We start from the raw sequence: 20,975 nt of genomic DNA on the forward strand, positions 1-20,975 counted from the left end.
CTTCAGCATCATCTCTTTAAAATCTTCCTTTAAGGAAACTAAAACAAGCATCAGATATGCATAATATACTCCAGACAATCAGCTCAGCGCTGGAGCAATGTACCAACTTTTTAAAATAATCAGTAAAATAAATTTAGAGATGAACCTTGTAAATACATATAAGACAAAACGAATTATAATTCTACAGGTATTAAGGAAAATCTTTGCACACAGAACTTATCGAGAACTTCAAATACTTGGTGGTCCTTTGAGGCAGCTCATTGTTGGGGTGGGACTCTAGAGAGAGAGAGAGAGAGAGAGAGAGAGAGATTAAAGACAGAAAGGTAAATATTGCATACATACAGTATGATAAGTTGACATTTATACAAAATTAAAACGATCTAGAAATCCCGATGTTATACAATATCAATGTAAAATGCTTATTGGTAATAAATAACGTAATGAGCCTATGTCTCCTCCCCCATCACCACCCCATCTACTCATACATATGAGTTGGTTTGTGACCCTTCCCTCGCTTCCCATTTTGTGGGAGTGGCAATTGTGCACAGGGAATTTAATAAGCGTTTTGATATATTGATTTTTATACTTTATGGGAGAAAGTCGGCCTTCGCATTCAAACTCTTTTTTACCTGAAAAAATGTGGATCATCCAATATCCCGATGGCTGTATTGGATCCGGAGGGCGAGTACTGGAAATCTCCGTGCTTCTTCAAGAAATAAGAACAAAATAATATTGTGATTTTTCAGTTAAATAATAATAATAAAAAAAAAAGAAAAATGAAAGAAAGAAAAGAAATCGGTATTTTTTGCATTATAAGAAAAACAAATGCAATTAAGTGAAGAATCATAATAAATTATATTAATGTAACAAAAATATTCAATTTTAATAAGTATATTCCAAATGTAATCTTTTCTAATATTTCAAATTCTTCCCTCTAATATTTGACAGTCATCTTTTTTCTAGAACTAAAAATTAAATTCATCACTGCTATATTCTCCCCCCCCCACCCCAACTATAATTAATTTTTTTAATTATTATTAATTATTAATTATTCTTATTAATTAGGTTATTATTAATTATTCTATTAGCAGTTGTGCTCCTATTGCTTTAAAAAGATGTAGTACCTTTTACTGAACTGACATTAATAATATTCAGTTAATAATTATTTTTCATAAACAAATTATAAAAAAGACATTAAAGTATTCTGATTCTTGAACAATTTGTTGCTAGTATTCTTAACAGAGGATGGAAAACAATTTACTTTTCCCGTTATCAAAAAAGCAAAAACGGATGTCTGCAAGACAATTTCACTTAAATATGAAAGTTTGGATGCTCTTGGACTACGTGAGTTTCGCAAGGTGGCAGCAGAAATGCTTTTGGGAAAAGAATGTCCTGCACTTCAAGAAAAAAGGGTAAGATACTCTAAAGTCAAATTTATATAATAAATGTGATACATTATTATGTCTTCGTCATGCTTCTAAAACTTGAAGAAATAAGCAAAATAGAAGTAAGTATATCTTGCAAAAAAAAAAAAAAAAAGCAAGACTTCTTCTGCAGATTGACCTACAAGTTTCTTTCCGTCTAGTTCTTTAAATAATTCTTTCCTAATCTCTCTCTCTCTCTCTCTCTGATAGACAAATATCCTCCTTTCTCTTATGTTATCTTTCTTATCTTATTCTGGGGTGTTTACAGGATTCCTTGTCTTGTAGCCTATTTTATTATGGACAGTCGGGTCATTCAACTCATATTCGTCTGGAGAAATATCAAGAGTATATTTTTCTTCAAGGGTCTGATAAGTCTGGTTTAGTCAATCATACCTTGCCATCTAAGCATAGAATTCATTGGGCTTAAGCTCAAGTCCTACATAAAAGTTATTTCCTTCTGGAAAGATTATGTCAAGAAAGTCCAGCGAATCAGATTACGTATTGTTGTTTTTTATTTATAAGCTAAACATTTTCCCCTTCCGCGGTCTCTCTCTTCATAATAAGACTACAAATTTCTCTATAATCCATCTCAAATAATATTTCAAAGTCATTTCACTATTTCGGTATTTTATAAGAAAAAAATATTTTTCATACTGAGTTGACAGATTTCAGGGATCATGTTTAAATTTTCATTTCAGGTGATTTCTGTTCAAACAGTGGGTGGTAATGGAGCACTCCGGTTGGGAGCAGAATTGCTGTATCACTGTGCTCACTTCAGAATAATGTATAGGTCAAATCCCTGTTGGCGTAAGTTGGTCTTTTTTTTTTATCTTTACACCAATAACTAAAATATCCACTCAGGAAAATAGAATCTATAATATTACATGAGAAAAGTGTGGCAATGAGATTAAAAAAAAAAACACTTTCAGTTGGTGAACACAACAAACGAACTGCAGCAATATTTACCTTGCCTTCTTGGAAGACTCCTTTGCTCAAAGTATATGTCAATGATATTAGGAAATAACTGAAGACCCTTCGTAGCTCAGTCGGTATAGACGAATCCTTTGTCTGGGAAGCATTCAGCTCGAATTCCATTTAGAACATGAACTTTCATCAGAACTCTTTTTATTGAAAGTGCGTTAGCTAGTCTCATACTAGGTGGAAGGGATTTTCCTCCCCAAAATGCGGGTGAAATCCTCTAAGTAACAGGGATTATTTTTATTTTCATTGAAGAGAGAGAGAGAGAAAAAAAAATTATGTACTAATGATGATAAGTTGAGAAAAGTGATAAAATAAAGAGTGATGAAGAGAGTAAACCTGATATGAAATCTGTGCAGGAGGATAAGAGTGGGCTAACGGTGAGTCCTAAAATGTACCCAAATAATGACATTAATATTACCTCGCTATGATAAAAATGAATTAATAACTATTAATTAGAAACTAATAACTGGTATGAGACCTAACACACAGAATCAGGATAACTAAATTATAAAGGGAGGAATGGTGAGAAAATGAGTGTAAGAGCGACAATGTTATATAATTGTGCTAATAACGGGAATGGGCATTATCATAGAAATGATTACAAGGAGAAAACGATTTCGACTTTGTGTTCGCCTGGTTCAGATCCATCATGAAAAAATGTCTACATGTATAAAGCACAAAAGAAGAATAGAGATTTGCAAGTTGTCCAAGAATACAAGAATATACAAAAGAATATACATGCAGATAGATTATTATGTCTAGACACGAATGCTAGGAGTATCATAAACAAATGAGTAGAGCTTGTTTGCCTTAGTCAGTATGTCGGGATCTCAGATTGTAGGCATTAGTGAGGCCTGGCTATCAGAATCAGACATACTAACTGGTATCGAGTGTAAAGGATACAGTATTTTTAGGAAGATCCAATATCATTGCTAATGATATCGGATGACTTGAATTCAGTTAAAGTTGAGATCTACGATTGTAGTACTACTACTAACAGTATTTCATGTAGCAGCGAATTTGAAGCCATCTGGTGTGAGGTGGAATATAAACAAGATTAGTTATACACTGGGGGTATTGTTACGAACCTCATGGATCGGTTGCTAGCGATGAAGAAATGAATCACCAAATAGAGACGAAGGCGCGAAAAGAGTAAACATAATGGGAGACTTTAATTATCCGAATAATTATTGATTGGATAGCAGTAAAATCTCATAAGAAGAATGAAAGTGAATTTATTGAGCTATAGCGAGACAATTTCCTCAAGCAGCATGTAACTATCCTACTTCCCACTGGTGACAGTATTCATCCGGTACTCATTTGGGAAATGAATAAGTTTATGAATGTTCCATTCAGAAAAGGTTACATGCTGAACTACAAAGCAGGAATTATGACCAATTGAGGAGTAAACTTAGTTTAGCGGAATGGTATCGGTTGCTGGATGGGAAGCATTAAAAAAATACTTAAATGATGCAATATCAGAATGTGTCCCGGGAGTTCAAAGAATAAACACGGGGGAAGTCAAATGGATCTCTAATCTTATTGAGCAAGAGATTCGTAAGAAACTGATGATGTGGAAGGATTACCGTGTGCTTAAGAATGACGTCCGTTATGAAAATTATACGCAGCAAGCTAGAGTAGTCACAACTGTTGTACGAAATGTTAAGTCTGAGTATGAAAAGAAACTGGCTCTGTAAGCTAAAGACAACCCACAAGAATTCTCTCGAAATGCTGCAAGTAAAAGAAAGAATAAATATCAAAGAATAACTCATCTGAATGCAGATGGTGTGAGGATGACAGATCCAGAAGAGGTTGTTCAACTAATGAGTGCCCATTTTCCTAAAAGCTATCAACCTGGTGTATGCAACATTAAGTTCACTTCTACCTCTTCATTGAATGAAGAAACGCAGGTCTGTGAGGCCGAGGTATTAGAGCTGTTGCGCACACTGAATAAGAATTCAGCAATAGGAACTGATTGGATATCAGAACGGGTGTTAAAAGAGTGTTCAGTTGAACTGGCTATTCCTTTGACCAGGCTATATAATTTGCTCATAACAGGGAAGATACCCCAGGAATGGAATGGATGTATGGTAATCTCATTGTACAACGGAGGTGCAAAGACTGATGTATCTAACTATCGAACAATCAGTATCTCAGGGGTGGTGGTGAAGATTTTGGAAAAGTTGGTTAGAGCTCGCATTCAGAAATGGGTTGACAGTGAATCTCTACTTTACTGTCAGTGAACATCAGGTTTACCAAAAAAAGGTGATGTTTTATCAACTTGCTCACATTCGATAATGGTGTTATATTTTGTCTAGCTCAAAGGTATATCAATGGATACACCATGATATGTTTGGATTTTGCTAAGGTTTTCGACAGAATGCAGCATGAAAGATTGTTGCGTAAATTGGAGAATATGGGATTGGATTAAAAACTATTGGCAGGGTTAAGAGGATGGCTGTCTGACACATATCAAAAAGTGGTATATGGAGGATCTGAATCTGCAAAATTTAAAGTTACTAGTGGTGTACCACAAGGATCAGCCTCCTTATATTGTTATTCAATCTGTATTAATAATACTAGGAAGGAACTTGACAAGTGACATACAGCTATTTGTTGATGATTGAAAGATATGCAATCAGGAATGCTGTTGATATGCAGTACTTGAATGATTTTAATAGGCTAGAATTGTGGGCATGGGCAAATGGATGTCAGTTCAATTCCAGTAAATGCAAAGTTATACACTTTGGCGTGATTAGATATCCAATGTCGTATATATTGGTGGGATTATGCTGGAAGAAACTGACCAGCTAGGGATCTTGGAGTGTTAGTAGATAGCAAGTTGAAGTTCATTGACCATGGAAAAGATTGCAAATACAACTTAACAGATAATTGCAATTGTAACGAACTTTCATATGTAAAAACAAAAATGTCATTTTGCCTCTTTACAAGGCCTTGATAAGACCTCACTTGGACTATTGTGCGCAGTTCTGGTTTCCGTAGTGATTCTGATATATTGGAGAAAGTGCATGTTAAAATTATATCAGGCTTGTGGAATACTGATTATTATTATTATTACGCTACACCTCCAGGGAGTTCAAAGACTCATCAAGGGAGTGCATTATCTTTTTTTTTATGTTGGGCCCATATACAGGAGGTTGGTTGGTCAACCTACAGTACGTTAGTACCGTATATGGGTGGTGGGTTGCGAAAGGAGAAAATTATTTACATTTGATTTGAACGCATGCATGTTGTATTCCTTGGGAAATATGTCTGGGGGGAAGACTGTTCCACAGTACTGCAGTAACAGGGATGAATGAGGAGGAAAATAAACTTGCTCTGTGGGTTTCGAGGTGTACTGCGAAAGGATGTTGGGCAGCAGCTGTACGTGTTCCAATGGATTTAGTACAGGGTGGGAGAATTATTGATACTGTTTCAGATGAACATTTCCCATGGACATATTTATAGAATATACAGATTGCAGAGACCAAGCGTCTATGTGAAAGTGTGTGTGGGGGGAAATGAGTTGGTGAGGGATGGGTCATTTATTAGTCTAATTGCTCTCCTCTGTATTGAGTCAAGCATTTTGAGGGAGCTTTTTGGAGCCCCACTCCAGATGTGAGAGCGGTATTCGAGAGCTGGTCGGATTTGTGATTTGTATAAAGTTAACAGCTGTTTAGAAGTGAAGTAGCGTCTTGAGAGAAAGAGAAAACCTAGTTTTTTGGAAGGTTGTGACGTGTTTATGCCAGGAGAGGGTTGATATCAAAGTAACGCCGAGAATAGAAATTTCATCTTGTCTGAGAATTTGAGTGTTATCGAATGGGGGAAAATGATTCTTTTTTTGTGAGAAATAAGACAGAACTGGGTTTTACTAGCGTTGAAGTTGACAAGGTTGTCTAGCTCCATTGGTGGATGGCTTGGAGATCAGAATTAAGGGCAGTGGTGGTTGATATTCTTTGTGATGAGGTGAGTTATGTAGAGTAGAGTTTTTCAAATGAAAGGTAGGAATGTAATGTGCTGTCATCTGCAAAACTGTGTATTGGGTTAGAGGTCAACTGAAGTACGTCATTGTTATATAGAAGGAAGAGGGTCGGTGAGAGAGCTACTCTACTCTGCATCTACTCTACAACTCTGTCTCCACCACTCAAATTCGCCAACTACAACGAACAGCAACTACCATCATCACCTACACCAGCTCCATCTACCGCCCACCACTACCGCTTTCACAGACAATCATAAACATCCATGCCCACGGCGGGATTCGAGCCCGCAGCCTTTTGGCTGGAGAGCGGATACGCTAACCACTCGGCCATACAGCCCGGCAATTATTTGGACAATTAAGAATTTATAGACTGCAGACACTAGCAAACAGAAGAAAGAGGGAAGGGGATGATATTATTGTGATTCACAAACTTCTGAAAGGTTCATACAGGATTTCGGTAGATAGAAGTTTTCATTTTATCGAAGGCGGGGAATGGAGAAAAGAGCATCCTCGGAAACTGAGAATGAATGCCACCAAGATTGGGGGGAAAGAGTGAGATCTAGATTTTTCTCTCATAGAGTGGTGCATGATTGGAACGGATTGCCATTGGATGTTGTGCGTGCAAGCAGTGTGAATGAATTCAAGAATTATTATTATTATTATATCGTGATACCTCCAAGAAGTCCGAAGACTCATCGCGGGAGGATACCCACTGCACAACTCTCCGCCTCCACCACTACACCGAACCTCTACTACCGATCATCCACACCAACGCCATCCACGCCCAACATCACCACAACTAGTATTTTTTGTCTGTAAATTGCGTGTGTTCTGGAAGGCCGATTTGTCTTTACGCGGGATGAAAAACCCTAGTTTCCGGTAGAAAAAATCCTGCTACTTCCGTATGAGATCAACTAACTCACCTTCAATTGAAAAATATCCATATAAAGATTCCTTCTGTTACGACGAGAATCGAACTTAGGTCTTTTCTAATCGAAGGGCGCAACGTAATACCGTCGTTTTTCCAATTGCGCTACGGAGGCAATAAGTATGATTTATAAGTATGATAAGAATAAGTATGATAACTGGTGCGTGTAGCATGTGGCCTACCTCGATGAGTCCCTAATTCCTTGGAGGTCTCTCTTAATAATAATAATAATAATAATAATAATAATAATAATAATAATAATAATAATCTCAAGAGAGATTAATTAATTAACACAAAAGTGACTTAATGTGCCACGCAATAAGTATGAAATGATGAAAATATTTAGTGCGTCTCAAGTTTATCAATTCGTAGTATTTGACTCATTTTAAATAATTACTTTAATTATTCCTCATCATCGTTTCTTGATATATGCCATAAAGGTTCCTACTTATGTAATGAAAGAACATACTATGCTATACTATGTACACTGTGATAATCCAACATATTTAAGTTTTAACTATTTTAAGCTTCCTAGCAACGATTCACGTGCAGTTCCCCAACATTTCGATCTTACATTTCGATTATGTAAAGCAGTAGTTAGTTCATCAATCCACCCACCCACATCTTGATCTTCCTGGAGATCTCTTTTTCCTGCTATCCTGGCATCAAACATGTCTTTTTTTTATAATCTTTCTTCCCCCATTATATTTAAGTTTAAATGAGTTTAAGATCTCTAATTTTGATATCAAGTTTAATGACACTTTCCTACATAATATGATTCATGTCTTCATAATTTTCCATTTACACCATATAATTGGACAGCTTTTCTCTTCAAACTTAAAAATTTACTTATTTTACTTAAAAATCTTCTATTAAAAGCTCTCAGTATGGAAAACAAAAAAGAAATATAAATAATTTTGGCATCTTTTATCTTTTCAATATATATATATATATATATATATATATATATATATATATATATATATATAGCTTCTCACCATATTATCCTTCCTGGAGGCGGTTTTAAAGACAACCGAGTTTATCGCTATTGGGATGCTGAAAGGCACTGCATAAATATGAATGGTCTGTTAGAGGACCTGGAGGTAATCTTTTGATAAATATATTTTTCTAGAAATAGCTATTATTTAAAACTGAAAAAGAATTTCTTGTATTATTTCTTGAAAATTTCTTGTATTAATATTATTTAATGTTACATTGATGCTTCAGCCTTTCAAGATAAAGTATTTTCTTTCTTCTTTTTTTTTTCAGATATTGTCGTTTACTTTTGATAACGGCTAAATTCTTCCTAATTTCTATGTAGACTCCGAGGAAAATCCAGTAAAACTTTGAAATGCCCATTACATTAATAGAATCTACTTAGAATGTAGAATCAGTAGAGTCTCCTTATTAATAAGATAGTGTATTTGTATTATAGGTACCGATGTAACTTGAAAAAATTAGGAAAGTGAAGGTAGCGAATGCAGGCAGCAGTTAGGAACTTTGGTTTCTGCACAAATTTTCTTTGCCTCTAAAGTTATACACGATAAAGATTTTAATCCTACATGAGTGATGTTAAAAGTTAGGTTAAACAGCTCATTACAATCACACGAAATATTCGAAATGACTTAAAAGTACAATTGCAGTATATTCAAAGATAATTTGAAACTTTTGAATTTGTAAGTGAAAATACAGGATCGAATTTAAAATTATTATTCTTGTAGACCATTTTTAAATGCATCAGTTGTGCTATTACAAATTATAATAATTATAGAGTTATTGTTTTTGTTTCCTATAATAATAAAGTAAGTAAGGTTACAGGATAGTGTTTTTGCAGCTCTGCAGAGATAAAAACTAGAGTTTCCTGGAGGAAATTCCTTGTCGCTTGCGTATGAATCAGCTAATATGGTATTCACAATAGTATACAAGAGAAACTAGAATATTCACAGAGTCACACAACACGAACACATTATTGATATGTGGCATTCAAAATAAAGGCTGAAGCAAGACTGACTACCTATTGCTGGCATGAATGGCATTTCAAGGCTATACAGTTTAACTGTCTACTGGAAAAACTTTAAGCACGATTTCAGACAACTCACAACGATGCCTATTAGATTTTCTACTAAAAGATCTCGTGTTAATAACAAGTAATGGTATTGATTCAGAACATTATAAATAATGTAAGGAGAATAATAGTAAAAGTATTTTTTTAATGAAATTTTACCAAGGCATGTAAAGTTCTTAAGTCGTTTAGCCACTGAAGATTTCTATAAACAAACAAGTGGTCCATTTTTACATTAAAATGCTAAACTACTAAAATTTTTCAGCTTCTATATGAATGAATTTCTGGACATAAAAGATGCCAGATAGTTTGATTTTATTAACATGACGTTACATGTTGGAAGTTTATTTTGCACTTGGTTAGACTATAATAAATTTAGTTTAATCCTTTATCCAAGTGTAAGCAAACAAAGTTTGTGCCTGAAAATATCTTGGACTGAGGTAAGGTGCGCGCAAACTTTGTTTGCTTACACTTGGATAAAGGATTAAACTAAATTTATTATAGTCTAACCAAGTCTTACTTCAGTCCTGAAGATATTTTCAGGCGCCAACTTTGTTTGCTTACACTTGGATAAAGGATTAAACTAAATTTATTATAGTCTAACCAAGTGCAAAATAGACTTCCAACATCTTTCTCAAAATCCAAAGTAATTCAATAATAAGGTGGTATACCTGTTGGCAACTTGTATAGATAAATAGGACCTCTCCTATTGCTTCTGCCTTAGTATCTGATCAAACATAATGCGTGATTTTTAATTTTTTTGGCTGCTCGTGTGTTAGTGTTTAGTGTCGTGTATTATTGATGATGAATTGTGAATTGGATTGATATGTTTTTAGCGATTTATATTTATGTTTATTCATTAGTAATAGTAGTTAATTGCTTGCTACCATAAACAGTCACTTTATTTTCCATAGTGCTTTATATAGGTAAGTCATTTGTAATTACAAGGGCGATACGCTAGACCTACAGCCGCTAGTATCGCCTTTGTTTGTTTCTTATAGTGACATTTTATTGCTGGTAGACGCCTAAGAGGATACAGGATTTGCTAGTGGACCCTCAAAAGTCCACAGGATTATCTTTACCTGCTCGGGACACCTGAGAAATCTCTACTCTTTCTCCATCTGTGTCTTGAAATGGCAAAACTTGTGAATGAAACCAAATTCGAGGAAGTATACAAGGAATTCCTCAGATTGGGAAAGCTGCTGAGTGATAATTGGCCGGGAAAAGTGAAATTGTATGACACGTTTCCCCCCTGAATATGTCTCAGACGTTGTCGCTGAAGATCATTTAGAATCGGTGCCTTCTACTCCTTCAGACTTTGTAGAAGTGCGCGCACGCAAAAAGCGAAGAACAACAGATGAACCGCACAATGACAATACTGAAATGGAACAGGATTCTCAGGGTTCGGACACCGCTATTTCTCCCAAAGAAAAGGCGCCTCCGATCATCTTAGAGAAAAGCATAAGTGGGCAGCTTTAAGATCTACAATGTCCAATTTGCATATTGGCTTCATTAAGGCCAAAAACATGGATGAAGGCATAAAGATCCAGCCAGCAACAGTGACAGACTATAGAAGGTTGACCGAAGAACTGGACGAGAGAGGCATCCAGTATCATACCTTTGCGTTCAGCTCAGAAAAAAACTTACAAGTAGTCCTTCGTGGTGTCTGTGAAGACATTGACACAGCAGAAATAGCTGCTGACCTAAATTCTCAGGATCTGCCTCCAGTCAAAGTCAGTAGAATGTACAAAGCAGACAAGACTCCCATGCCATTAGTCCTTGTTGAGATCCATAAAATATACAAGGATATTTACAACTTAAAAACAGTCTGTGGTCTCATTGTCACACCGGAACCACTCCGTAAAAGATCATCTTCTGGGCAGTGCCACAGGTGCCAGAAGTTTGGCCATGCCCAGAATCTATGCAGAGCGGAATATAGATGTTTAAAATGTAGAGACAGCCACCCAACCAATACCTGCACAAAGCCGAGGACTACCTCGGCCAAATGTGCCAACTGCAGTGGCCCTCATCCTGCGAACTACAAAGGATGTACTCAGCACCCAAAGAACAGACGGATGGAGGCAATCAATCAGCCCTCCTCCTGCAGTACAAGAACACCAGAGGCCCAGACATCAAAACCGGAGCCTCAGCGGCCGCAGTCGGAGACCTCTAATAATAGAGACACCCGAAAGCAAACAAGAAGCTATGCCGATGTGACCCGTACAATCAGACCAATTCCAGAATAAAATCAACCAACAGCATCTAAAAACCTAACAGCTGTTATTACGGCCTCACTAGCAAACATGCTACAAAATTTCAGCCTATTAAACCCTACTGAAACCTCCACTAAAAGATTTCTTCGTGAAACACAGGTCATCCTCACAGCTCTCATAAATGAATAGTAACAAACTCATTCCAGCATCTCTTCATATAGTTGCTTGGAACGCAAATGGCCTTAAAAACAAAATTCTGGAACTCCAACACTTCACATCTAGGTATCAACCAGATGTTATTTTAATCAGTGAAACTCATTTAAAACCCTCAGACAATCCTACAATAAGGGGCTATCATCTATACAGAAATGACAGACTACTCTACAGAGGCGGCGGCACTGCCATCTTCATTAAAAACTACATTAAGCACCACTATGTGAGCATTCCTTCAACCACTAACCTTGAGATCACAGGAGTGGAAGTAGTCACCAGCTCCACTGGCAAACTGAAAATCTGATCAGCTTACAACCCTCCCCAAAAATCTCTACTTCACTCTGATCTAAATGCCATCTTATGCACCAGAGAGCCCACCATTATTGCCGGGATCTGAATTCCAAGCATCCTGCGTGGAATTGTACAACCACAAACAAGAATGGTTGCATCCTTTACAATTACTTAGGATCAAGCAACGCTGTTGTGGCAGGCCCCACCGAACCAACTCATCTCAGTACGTTCGGCACTGCTGACATCCTGGATATAGCTATCCTTCAGGATACTAAACTTCAACTCAGCATCATATCTATGGATGAACTATCATCCGATCACAATCCAATTCTACTACAGCTGGGAAATCAAGAATACCTATGTCCTCCTTCTCACTCCAACATTGCATGGGAAAGACTGTCAGCAGCACTGAAGGATTATATTGGACCTGTTCCTCACATACGCACAAAAGAAGTAGAAACTGCAGTTACAAATCTCACACAACAAATTAATTCTGCTATAAAGATAGCTTCCTCCTACAAATCTGCCCGCAAGCCAGATCGTTTGCCTGAAGACATCATGAACTTGATCAGACAAAAACAGAGCTAGGAAAAGATACCGTAACACGTGTGCACCACAAGATAAAATAAATCTAAGCAGATTAAATGGAGCAGCAAGAGATGCACTCAAAGCCCATAGAGTCCAAGTATGGGATGAAAAGTTATCCTCCATTTCACCTACTGATCACTCCATCTGGGGACTACTGAAAAATATCAAAAACAAAGACAGATCCCTTCCCCCAATATTCTCTGACCAGGGCCTTGCTCACACAAATGTAGACAAAGCAGAAGTTATAGCACACAACTTAGAGGAGCAATGCAGGCCTTCGTATGGAAACCTTGACTTTGACCACATATATAAGATTCACAGTAAGGTCAGAAACTCACTCAAACTTCCTATCTCTAGCACTGACCATATTGCACCAACATCACCTGCTGAGTTATATGACATTATTAAAAAATTAAAGAACAAAAAAGCTCCTGGGCCAGACGGCATTACTAATCGGGTGATTAAACTTCTTCCCCGAAAAGCAGCAGTGCACCTGACCAGTATAATAAATGCAATTTTAAGATTTCACTATTTTCCTTCCACCTGGAAACTGGCTGACGTAATTCCTATACATAAGCCAGGCAAAGACCCACTCCTAAGGCAAAATTATCGTCCAATCAGTCTTATCTCAAATCTGGGTAAGGTTGCAGAGAAGGTCATCCTCTCACGACTCCAAACCTCAGTAAATGACCTAAACATCCTCCCTAAAGAACAGTTTGGTTTTAGGCAACACCATAGTACTACCCAGCAAATCCACAGAATTGTGGAATACATCACCACCAGCTACAACTGGCACCAGTGCACAGGCGCTGTTTTCCTAGACTTATCAAAAGCATTCGACAAAATCTGGCATTTTGGACTCCTGCAAAAACTTATCTCAGCCGGTATCTCACTAAAAATGGTTCACTTAATCCATTCATATCTTCAGAATAGATCAAAGCAAGTAAAAATCAACGGTTCTACATCCTCCCAGCGCCACATCTTTGCTGGCGTGCCGCAGGGATCTCTACTGGCTCCATTGCTGTTCTCTATATACATGTCAGACATCCCACACAATCCGATGACTTCCATTTTGGCCCTGTATGCGGACGATACGGCAATACTAACCAGATCTCTCAAACCCCATTTCATTACTAGAAAGCTTCAAGAAAACATTCTAAAGCTGGAGGGTTGGTTCTCCAAGTGGAGATTGGAAGTCAACCCCCAGAAAAGCTCAGCCGTTCTTTTCTCAAAAAGGCCAATGTCTCCTGTAGGAGATGTGTTACTATTCAATACTAAAATTCCCTGGCAGACAGAAACAAATTACCTGGGTGTGATTCTCGACAAAAAGCTATCTTTCAATCAGCACACTAAGTCTGCGTGCACAAAGGCATCTAAAGCCATAGCTCAGATCTATCCGCTAATTAATAGAAATAGCAAGCTCAGCAACAGAATCAAATTGCAACTATACCAAATGAAAATTCGTCCTATAATCACCTATGCCTCTCCGGCCTGGAGTCACACCTCTAATGCTAACATTATCAAAATACAGCGAGTGCAGAACAAGTGCTTGAGAATGATTCTGAACGCCCCGTAGTATGTTAGAAACAATCAACTCCACAGAGACACAAATATTCCCTATATTTTCTCTTTTCTGCAATCCTTAGCATCCAAGTTTTTCCTAAAGATGCCAACACATCCCAACGATTTGGTTCAGCAAGCTGCACCATACGATCCAACGGACATATTCAAATATAGAAGACCAAAAGCTATATTAGCCACCTTTAGTGATGCGTAATCTCCATGTCCTTTCAGGGCGAGCAATCTCCTCATAAATTTTACCTTCACTGTAACCACAACAGATAGCGGGGAATATGAAAAGCATCTTGCTTCACTCCTAAAGTCATAAATGTCAATTGTCAATTGTCCTTAGTATCTCTACGTTTGGGTCTGCCTCCCATGCTGGATATGAGAGGATCTGCTTGGGGTAGGTTTTTGCCTGTCTCTGAGTAGAGCCACTGCTGAGATTATGAGATTATGGCTCTGTCTGGTGGTGGGGTAAACCTAACACTTCTTCTTGGTGACGGGGTGAGCCTGTCACTGAGTGGAACAAAGCTGAGTTGGGCGATCTTTCGGGATCGTCTAATCTAATTTTTAGAGAGGTCTTTACTTAAATACACAATAATAAAGGTCGAAACCGGTTGGAAGCTTGGGTGATGAATGGCAATGCTGTAGCCTGTGAAGTTAACTGAGGCACGGCTGTTACTGTTACCCTTCCAGATGAGCAAACGAGTTTCTGACTTTCTGATCCTGTGGGTCGCTCATTATTGGGTGATCAGGGGGACTTTACGAGTTTTTGGAAAGGTATCTCCGCACTTAAACAAAGGGAAACCGGTCTGGGCAGTGTCCCTTAATGCATAGCAGTATACATGTCCGCATGGAGTGTGCTTTGCATTATGGGAGATACTAAGAGAAGGAGTGATGAGAACTTGGTCGGAGTTGCCTGGTGTTGCGCCACCTTACCTCAGTCCTGAAGATGTTTTCAGGCGCAAACTGTGTTTGCTTACACTTGGATAAAGGTTTAAACTAAATTTATTAATGACGTTACATGTTTAGACATCTCTGATTTTTAAAACTAAAATGCAGCAACTGCGTGTGCTAATAATATGTTGTCGTTAATGTGCTAATAGGCTAATATAGAATGAATAAAATTGAGAGGGGATTAAAACAGGAAATTTAATAGAAGATCAATAATAATTTACTATAATTTACTATTGTAGTTCGCAGCTACACAAGAAAACGTAATTGCGTGTTAAAGGCCAGCAAAGGTTGGTCGATTGGTAGAGCCTCTACTACTAATGGCTCGCAAAAGTTAAGCAAGTTTGAGCAAGGTTAGTAGTTGGATGAGGTAAATCGTTCGATGCTGTTGGCACACTCTCCCTCGATGAGTCTTTGGACTCCCTGGAGGTGTCACCTAATAATAATAATAATAATAAAAGTTCTACAATATATGATACAGAGGATGTACAATAACATCTCTTGTCTTCTATTTACTACAAACATGAACGATAATAATATTTAAATAATAATTTATATAATATAAATTTTATATAAAATGTAAATAATAATAATAATAATCGTTCATTTAAAAGACAACACTCTAAGAATGTTTTTATTTTTTAGAATGCGCCGATGAATTCGGCAGTGTTGTTACAAGTAAGTGGCCATAACCCGACTGGGTGCGATCCTAGCAAGGAAGAATGGGAAAAAATAGCCGATGTTATGGAGGTATGTACATGTTATTATGCATATCACCTGATGGAAGCGACTATTCTGAACTGTCAATAACATCTATGCTTCCGTTTCAGAAACGTTTCGCGTGAAGTTTCGAAATCGTAATGAAAAAAGAAAATAATAATAATAAAACTGATATATAATTAAAATTGACGGTTATTATGGAGTGACTTTTTAATTATTAATTTATTTTGTTCTTTATCGGTTAGTTTAAATATAATACTAACCACAAAATTATTAGGAATATCATATTAATGCTTATGTGTCTTTTTTTTTAAAAAAACAAACAAACAAACTCAACAATATACTGTGGACTCGTGGGGCTTCGTACTATTTGTGAGGGGGAGGAAAAGCATTGATAAACTATTTAAAAATCTTCTAAAAGTCTCTTATTCCCTAGGAGATTAATTACTCCCTCCAGTTGACAAAGTATTTTGGAAACTAAAGGGAGTAATTAATGTCTATGATAATTATATTATTATTATTATTATTATATTATGGTACCAAGTTCTGCGGTAATTTTTTGAGTTGTGGAATTAAACACCATCTGAGTTTTTTTTTTAACAACTATCTGCTTTCTCAAATCAAATGCATAAAATGAAAAGGAATTTTTATTCGAAATCATGTACGTTATTATAATGCTTAACTGTGGTCCATATTGCTAGACTTACAGAAGAAAGACTGTTATGGGTTCGATTCTAATAGCTGATTACAGAAACATTTTGGGTTTTATTTTTATACTTTAGCCATTTCCTGAGTTAATAGGTCTTGGTCGAAGGCAAGTAAACTTTATTTTATCTGAAAACTCAGTGTTTTATTCCCTCAGCTCTGAAAATCCGACAGTAGAACTTATACCATTTCTAACAATAATATACATTTAGGATTTAGGAATAAGATATAGCGGCTGTCATGCAGCACTTGATTCTTTCGAGAACTTAGAATTAATTAGTTGCCATGTCATCAACTACCAACGATTACTAAAGGTTGAATCCGGCTGCCTGCCGATTTCCAAAAGTTGCTGCCTTTGAGGAATAAAGTACACTATATTGGTGAATTTACTTGTTTATCAAAACGGAATATCTTGGGAATTTCATTTTGTTAATTAATATAATTTTAATGAACAAAATATTTCACTTGTTAATATCATGAGATTTCCTTAGTTTTTCTCGTTTTTTTTCTCTCACCCATTTCTTTGAATCCCAACAGAAAGACAATTCTTTATAACGAACATTTGGTCAATGGCCTGAAGAGAGTACAGCTCGACTCCAAATTCAATATCGATAATAAGATGTCAGAGACTTTACAAACGTAAAAATAGTACGAAATTCTTTGGTCAAAGAGAGACGTACCATCCAATGAACAAAAATAGATGATATCAAAATTTTCGAGGTTTATAAAAGTGTTTATTTTTTTAAAATTATGATATTATTGATAAAGTTTTCTATATCTATAAAAATATCATTCTTGCAGCTTCTGTTGTTTGTAATTAGTGCAAAAGCAACTAAGGTTATGAGGCCAGTACATTATATTTATTCATTGCGTGTGTTCTTCTGGCAGGTTTGCCTATTTTAGAAATGAAATTCTCGCATTTCAAGGAGGAAAAACTCTGGACTCTCCAGATGAAACCAGTTAACTCACCTTAAGTTGAAAAGCCTTTATAAATGCTCTTTGCATTCTATACGAAATTTGAACTCGTTTTTCCAACTATACGGTATCGTCGTTACCGACTATGTTACGGAGATTTTCATTTTTGGTCATATATACAGATACCAGTCATTGAATTAAAAACTTTTATTTAATACCTTGTTGGACCTCCTGACTGACTCAGATTTGACAGCAGATGACTTTGCATTACAAGAGAACTCCCATACATTCTGAACTATTCTTGCGCGATGGACAGTGTCACTGTCATCTGTGAAACAACCGTCACCTGCTGGATATAAAGTCAGCATTGCAGGATGGACTTGATCGGCAACAATATTCAGATATTCCTTGGAGGACACTCCACTTTCCATCAATATCAAGTGACCCGTTTCGTGCCAACAGAACATACCCCACACCATGACATCACCTCCAGAACCTTGAGTTGTATTTACAAGGTAAGCTGGATTTATTGCTTCATGCGGCTCCAGTCAAACTTTCTGCCTGCCGTCGATACAGAAAAAGGTGTACCGTGACTCTCACATGACTTTTTTTTCACAGTGATGTCAGAAACACCAGTCACGGTGTTTTTGACATCACTATAGATGAACTTTCCGATTCTTCGCAGAACTCAGTTGTTTCCTTATAGGCATGCGACAGCCGATACCGATCCTCTTCAATTCCCGGCGCATAGTTCGGTCAGACATGGGTCGGGAACACAGGAAGTTCTGTTTATCCTTCTCAGACAATCTCGTTCCTGAAAGACTGTCTTAGAATCACAGTGATGCCATCTAGACAAGCAATGGAGGTTATTTTTCCACAAATTAAACAGCCAGGATATCTCGCCTTGAGTGCTTTCTGCTGTTTTCAAAATCGTCGCTCCAGAGCCAGACGATCACCCATAATAACCTCTTTATCGAACTCCGAAAGATCCATTGTTTTCCCCATTATGATCAACACTGTTGACGATTACTGCCCAGCAGCATTCTTAAATAATTGCCTAGAACACGTGACCAAGTATTTTACACATACGCTACGTAAATGATGCTTACCTACATCTGCATAAAAGTTTCTAATTTAGTGGCCGGTAGGTGTATGACTGTAAATTAGTCTTCAAATCCTAATGTTGAGATTTTAATGTGTGGTATAATCGACTAGTATATAAATCAATTCTCACTGTAGTTTCTGTTTGACATTTAATCAATTTGAAATAGTTCTTTATCTTGTATAACTTCTACATTTTTTATAATATCATGTAGAATAAAAAAAGCGTTATAGGTGGATAGCATTGCACTGACAATCAATAGAAACTGCAGTACTTTTTACGTACACAATGTCAAATCTTTTCGACCATTTAATATACTTAACATTCAGTTATTTAAAATAACTAATTTATATCCTATATCAAAATCATATTTGGAATGTGCAATTTATATATTTGTATTAATATTGAACTGTCGTATACAGCAATAATACACATCACAGAAGCGACGTAATTAAATATTGTAGTAAAATATTATACTATTTTGCAATTCTGTATTCATTTAACAGAATCCAGCATTGATAGAAATAAGTTCTCTTATATGGTATCTCTTTTCCAAGGAGAGACAACGATGGAAATAATAATAATAATAATAATAATAATAATAATAATAATAATAATAATAATAATAATAATAATAATAATAATTTTTAATGGATATAATCACTCTATATTGCATACTTTTGTAACAGTTATTACATACATTACTTACATTTGTTTACATATGATACTTACATTACATACATTGGTTTACATATAATACATACATTACATACATTGGTTTACATGTGATACGTACATTACATGCATTTAGTTACATATAATACATCTTGGATGAGAACTAATTTCTCTGCTTTCATCCTCGAAGCTTATATGTAAGCTTATCTGAGGATGACACCAGTTGGTTTTTATTTATTGTTTTTTTTTGCTGTGTTGGGAAGCTACGAAATCTATGATTGAGAAATTCGCGCGCGCGCACACACACACACACACGCACGCACGCACTCACGCAAATAATTGGAATATATTGATGCGTCACTGAACTGGAAGCCTGAACGAATATATTGTGTTTCATTAAGTTTGTATGGTATTTTGGGTGCGTGTTTCTTGTTCATAGTATGTCCTTAGAGTTCTTTTCAGGCTATTGTAGTTTGTAAGGTTTCTGTATTCAAAAGGTAATTTGTTTATCATGTCTGGGATGTAGAAATTTCGCGTGGCCTTTCCGTAGTGATTATTGTATTTATATGTGATATAATTAGTTGTCTGAGGTCTTGTTATACGGTATGTATTTCCGACTGTCCTGTAGTTGGCATCGAAATAATGTTTTAGAAACGTTGCATAGTGACATAAATGTTTTGCTGTCAGTATTTTGTGTTCTGACATTGCAGTGTATATAAAGTCGTTATTGTCTCTTTGTTCCCAAAAGATCAGTTTTATCATTTTGTGCTGTAGCGACATTAATCTATTTAGTTTGTAGGGTGCACAGAAAGCATACGGTGTTATAGCGTATCTTAGTACATTTTGCCTTTGTATATTGTATATTAGTATTTCTAGCGTGTGGGAACGATGTCTTTTAACCTGTAGAGTTTGCTAGTTATTGTTCGAAGTTTGCTGTGTAGATGGTTTATGTGGCTATTCCAGTTCATATCTGCATCGAAGTAAATTCCAAGGTATCGTAGTGTTTCAACCTGAGTGACTGTAGTGGTTTTGCTGTTCTGTGTGTTTTTTTATGTTGGAAAGTGGATGTTGGATGGTTATATATTTGTTATCAACTGGTCGCGTCAGTGGATTTCTGAATACCATCAATTTTGTCTTTTCTGAGTTTAGGTGTATGGAGTTTTTCTGAGCCAAATCTATGATCAGATTTATGTCATGTTGCATATTTGTTTGGGCTATGCTTGCGTTATTGTGGATGGATATTATTGATGTATCGTCTGCGTATTGGAATATCTTACCTTTGAGTGGTAGCTGATTAATATCGTGCTTGTAAATGTCGAATAGAGTTGGGGCGGGTACAGCTCCCTGTGGTACTCCACAGGTTACTGGTAGCTCTCTGCTTCGGTTTGATCTGTTACGTGAGATATGCTTTCTATTTTGAAGGTAGTTTGTAAACCACCTGTGAAGAGGCCCGTCTATTCCAACATGCCTCAACTTTTCTAACAAGGTTTGATATGTGAGTGTATCGAATGCTTTAGTTAGATCAATAAAGACTACCATGGCAATTTTGTTTTTGTCTAAGGCGGTATTAATTAACTCTGCGAAGTCTTCCAAGAGAGATGTTGTTCCCTTATTTTTCTGAAAACCATATTGTGTTTTGGGGATAATATGAAATGTCTC

General features: G+C 36.5%; 1 protein-coding gene across 1 annotated transcript in view; it reads left to right on the forward strand.

The window, feature by feature from the left end:
* Positions 1–20,975, forward strand: part of LOC150106782 (aspartate aminotransferase, cytoplasmic-like) — a 29,402-nt gene that overhangs the window by 6,774 nt on the left and 1,653 nt on the right. The window contains exons 2-3 of the mRNA XM_090393481.1: positions 1,231–1,412; positions 15,845–15,949. Of these exons, the coding sequence (XP_090249607.1) occupies positions 1,231–1,412; positions 15,845–15,949 (287 nt within the window). The remainder of the gene's footprint in view (positions 1–1,230; positions 1,413–15,844; positions 15,950–20,975) is intronic.

The sequence above is a fragment of the Typopeltis vanoorti genome, chromosome 5, assembly GCF_054136105.1.
Source record: "Typopeltis vanoorti isolate ZY-2024b chromosome 5, IOZ_Tvanoo_1.0, whole genome shotgun sequence".
Classification (NCBI taxonomy): domain Eukaryota; kingdom Metazoa; phylum Arthropoda; class Arachnida; order Uropygi; family Thelyphonidae; genus Typopeltis; species Typopeltis vanoorti.